At 31.0% G+C, this 4828-nt stretch overlaps 1 protein-coding gene across 1 annotated transcript; it reads left to right on the top strand.

Annotated features, from left to right (window-relative positions):
• The first annotated feature begins 306 nt into the window (after positions 1-306).
• On the top strand, positions 307-4042 carry LOC126676714 (uncharacterized). Its single transcript, XM_050370978.1, has 3 exons — positions 307-1348; positions 2703-2829; positions 3241-4042. Exons 1-3 carry the CDS (start codon positions 608-610, stop codon positions 3792-3794), a joined length of 1422 nt encoding a protein of 473 aa, XP_050226935.1. The 5' UTR covers positions 307-607; the 3' UTR covers positions 3795-4042.
• Positions 4043-4828: the final 786 nt, after the last annotated feature.

Below are 4828 nucleotides of genomic sequence, written 5' to 3'. Positions count from 1 at the left end.
ATTAATTTTATTTAAATATTACTTATTATCAAGTATATATTTTCTTTTACAAAAAGAGTTAATAAATAAATTTTTTTATTATTCTTAAAAAAAAATAAAAGTACAATTATATTCAATTATAAAAAAAAATCAAAACATTAATAAAATAATTTAAACCGATTTATCTTAATTTTTTGTATTGTAATTTTATTAGTATCTTTTAGTCTTAAAATAAAAAAAAATCCACATCACAGATTTTAAAATCAGAGTCAGTAAGAAAGTTTGAAATATTAATATTTTAACAAATTTTGAGATTCAAAAAATGAACCATCCAACCTTCTTCTTCTATCTACTTGATCTCTCTCCACTCCATTGATAACCTAGCTAACTTCATATCTCCATCTATAAATTTACTCCCTCTCTTTTTCTGTAAGTTTTTAAATGTCATTTTTGCAGCTTTTCACTATACATTTCTGATCTCTACAATCTCTGCCTTAATTTCCTTCTTAATTTATCATCACTATTTATATCTTCTCTTCTGTAATTTCATTTAATTTCCTGTTTCTTTAAACCCTAGCCAGCTAAAAATATCAATTCCGATTCAAATTTTCAAAAACCATACATTATTATGGCTTCTGTGATGATGATCAGCTCTACTCCTAACACTAATCAAAAATCTTTTTTGATTGGAAAAAGACACGATAGTAAAAATTTGATGATGCTTAAAGATTACCTTAGAGATGATTTCAGCTCTTGTTCATCTAACGGCTTCAAATCTTTCCCTCGTAAACAATGCTGCACTACCGTCCGATTTCTCCTCGAGATCGATCTCAACAACACCAATGCCAACTCCAAACAACTGCAAAAATTTGCTAGAAGTAAATCGTCGTCTGGCAAATCAGCTTCTTCTGCAATCTCTGCTCTTCAAAAAGCTGTCGTTAACGCCGTTAAGCTACTTCCCTTCCCTTCTTCTTCATCCAGCTCCAAGTCTCCGTCGCCGTCGAAGCTTTTGCCGCGCAGTTTTTCACGGAGGATTTTTAAGAAAAGCTTCTGGAAGAAAGTGGAGCATAGAAAAAGAGCTGACGGCGGCACTGACGGCTGTAATGACGGTGGAGAGATCACACGGAGGAGATTGTTCCACGAATTTCTTGAAGAAAATGATCATAATAATATACAGTCCACTCATCAACATCATTCAACGAGTTCAAGCAGTAACAGTAAAAGTAGCAGCTGGAGTGAGAGCGAATTTAGCGGTAATTCAGAAAGTTACAGCAGCAGCACAAGCAAAAACGGCGTCGTCTTATCCGATGAAAAAGTTTTACCGAGCGGGCAAAAAGTTAGCGATGGAGTAGGCGTAACAATCGCAAAGGTTAGTTATACTAGTAATTATTGATAATTTTTAAATAGAATTACTTCGTGTGTTTAAAATTGTCGGTTGTTGGCTTTCTGTGATTGGTTAATAATATTCGATTTGTTATCTTTTAAAAAAGAAAAAAGATTTTGTTGAAACATCTGGACCTGGGTTTGCATGTATTTCACGTGTGGGGTATATATTGGGAAGTGAATACAGTAGGTCTAGGGTCTATAGTATTAAATACAGTCGAGTGCTTCGAGACCTACGATCCCGCTACGACTTGTCGCATTATGCGGGATCTACGGCGATAAAACTCGTGGAAGTATTTCGTTGCATGGTGCACGATACACCAGATCATTCTTGTTAAATATATTGAATAATTTATAAAGAAAATGAAAACTAAATAAAACTAAACTGTTTTATTGGGTGATTTTTGTACCATTCTTTTTTTTATTTTCATTTTTGATATGAAAAAATTGTCGGTGGCATGTTTGTTTAGGCTTAATAAAAAATTGTGAATGGTAGAGATTTGAGTATAACTATTAACTACCATAAATTATTAACATTAATTAAAATAATATTTGGAGAAACAATAATTTAGTAGTTGATCCGTCATAGATTTTGTCAAGTATTGGGTTGACTTGGCCAACTAATGTTTGGGATTTGCTTTCTCTTTGATATTTGGCATTTGATCTTTTTGTCTAGTACCTTCTAAAGTTGTTGTATAAAAATGATAAATATAATCCAACTCTTTTAATATATATTTTTTTACTGCCTGACAAGACAATCAAAAAATAAATTGATTAAATTCTATTTCTTAGAATATACATTTTTAATAAATAATTGGACAAAAATGTTATTCTAGCTGTAGGAGTACTAATTAGAAAAGCATGGGAAATTAATGACACATTACATAAGAGCATTGGTTTAATTAATGTCCACAAGTGATGAGCCTGAGGCTGAACCATGGGTGTTGTAGAATAAAGTCTATAGTTGCATCATAAGTATGGGGTAGGAGTTTGCCTCCATGAGTTAGAAAATGACTGGACTTAAATTATCAATTGAATTGTATTTTTCTTTTGAGTCTGTAGACATATCATCTATTTAGGTTCTTGGGTTACTTTCAAAATCTGTATCAAATATAAACCCAATCCAACACTTGAATGTATAAAAATGGGGAAATTAATTCCCACTAGATCCAAACGATTACTTTATTTTAATTTGACTAACAAATTTTAATTTATTTTATTTTAATCATTAGATTTTAATTCTTTTTACTATTTCTTTTATAAATGACGGTTTGTATTTGATACTACATAATTATTGTGCATGTTCGACTTGAATTGATAAATTATTTATTTGTCTACAGGAATGGGCTAATGAGGAGGAGGAAAAAGAGCAATTCAGTCCAGTGTCTGTACTGGACTGCCCATATCAGGATGATGAAGAAGAGAGTAATAGCTCTCCTTTTCAACGAAAGCTTGATCGCATGGAAGGTATGTGGAATTTAATTAACTAAAAATTGATCGAATAAAAATCTGAATTATATTAAGCTCTAATTGAGGAGAAATTCTTATATGAATGGAGGGTTATTACCCCGTTTGGTACTAAACTTTTTTTTTCTCTAAATAATTGGTTATAGTTAAAATATACTTATCGAATTATATCAAAACTAACATTTTTGAAAGGTTGTGAGATAAATAAATAAATAAAAATTGAAAAGGTTAGATATTTTTAAATGACCCGACCTTAAATTTACAGTGATTGTTAAACACAAATTAAAGTTTTAGTATCAAATTGAAAGTAGGGACACAGATTAATTACCACACGTTGCTAATAAGTACTAGTTGATGTAGTGAGTGAACTTTATAATTAACAAATTTACAAACATTTCATGAATGTAATAGGTGGTAAGCAGAAATTGGCGGCAAAGACAAGGTCATTTGAGTCTGTAGCTCAAGTAGAGCCGGTGAAGTTGGAAAAGCGAATAGAATTGGCAGGATTAGAAGATAATTATGACTTGGTTAAATCCCCAATACAAACTTCTTCTATGTCCGCAGTTGATGTTAAAGAAGAAAAAGCTCAACAACTTGTTAATCTTATTAAGACAACAACAACGCCATCAAATAGCCTGACATTCAAGGCAAATGATGGTTTATTACTAGATTTCTTCAGAGAAAAAAGTGTAGAAAAAAATATTGGCATGGTAAAAGAAGAAGAAGAAATCAAAGAATTATTCAAACAAGAATTAGAAATAGTTAAAGATTGGATAAATGGGCACCCACAGGATATGTTCTTAGGATGGGAGGTGAAGGATAACAGACTTGTTTACATTAAAGATATGGAGAGGAGTGCAGAATGGAGAAACTTAAATGAAGAACAAGAGGAGCTGATTCTAGAGTTGGAGCTTGCAGTTTTCACTGACTTGGTGAATGAAGTATTGCTTGATGTTCTGTGTTGATGTGAGTATTAGAAGAGAGATTAATTAGTTAAATTAATTATATTATGTTCTATTAAGTCAAGGTTGTTCTACTCATTTAAGGCAGCAGCTGGTGGTTTTAGCTTTGAATGATTACAGCCACCTTGAATCAGAAGGCACTTTTAGGATATAGTATTAGCATAGATTTTTTGTTTGTTTAGCAGACAAAAATGGTGAATTTGAACTTGGTATATCATTTTTATTATAATAAGGTTATTGTTTTTGTCTCAGATTTTCTGAATAATGTATCATTAGAAGACTTCTATATGGTTTGTGATGTAGATTGTATATAGCATGGCTGCCTGGGAACGCTGGCCTTATCCATATTGGCTTATCAAAATTTTCTATTTTTATGTTATCTCAAGTCCGGTCCAAATCCAAACTTCATATATATGCTATCCAGATCCGGTCCTTATACATAATATATGTGAGCTACTATCAATTTTTTTGAACTTGTAGGAAAAATTACATAGAAATAAACGTCCAAACCCGCCTATAAAATAACAGGTTTTTTTTTGAAATGGGCCGGACTAAAAAAAACTCACAGTACAAACCCGACTCAAAATAAATGGGCCTAAACAGACCAAACAGATATCTCGATTCATGAACAACTCGGAACTATGAGCTTTTTGGATGTCCAAAGACTCCAAACATTAAATTCAATGAGGAAGGGGTGAATTTTAATGTTAAGACATCCCGAAACAAAATTGTTCTATTTTGAATATATGTTTTTTAAAACAATTTTAGAATTTATTTATTTATTTATTTATACTAGTACTTTATTTTAGCAAGTAAATAGCGTTTAAATTGTATTATAAGTTTTAATATATTGTGTTTTTTTAAAAGTCAGACAGATGATATAATTTTAATTTCGTTATATGAATACAATCAATAATAATAATACCTGTAACACTGATGAAAGAACTCAAACTCAAACAATTTCAAAAGCAAATGCTACTTCTATTTGAGTAAAATCCCAAATGCATTTAATTTTTTTTGTTTGATTTGATATGGTG

Source organism: Mercurialis annua, linkage group LG4, assembly GCF_937616625.2.
Source record: "Mercurialis annua linkage group LG4, ddMerAnnu1.2, whole genome shotgun sequence".
Taxonomy (NCBI): Eukaryota; Viridiplantae; Streptophyta; class Magnoliopsida; order Malpighiales; family Euphorbiaceae; genus Mercurialis; species Mercurialis annua.
The sequence above is the reverse complement of the archived record's forward strand: the minus strand, read 5'-3'. Positions and strand labels throughout refer to the sequence as shown.

Bases quoted from the DNA above. Each gene is read 5' to 3' on its own strand.
- LOC126676714 (XM_050370978.1), top strand. From the start codon at position 608: ATGGCTTCTGTGATGATGATCAGCTCTACTCCTAACACTAATCAAAAA. The intron at 1,349-2,702 runs GTTAGTTATACT...ATTTGTCTACAG, and splicing joins TAGGCGTAACAATCGCAAAG to GAATGGGCTAATGAGGAGGA. The intron at 2,830-3,240 runs GTATGTGGAATT...TGAATGTAATAG, and splicing joins AAAGCTTGATCGCATGGAAG to GTGGTAAGCAGAAATTGGCG.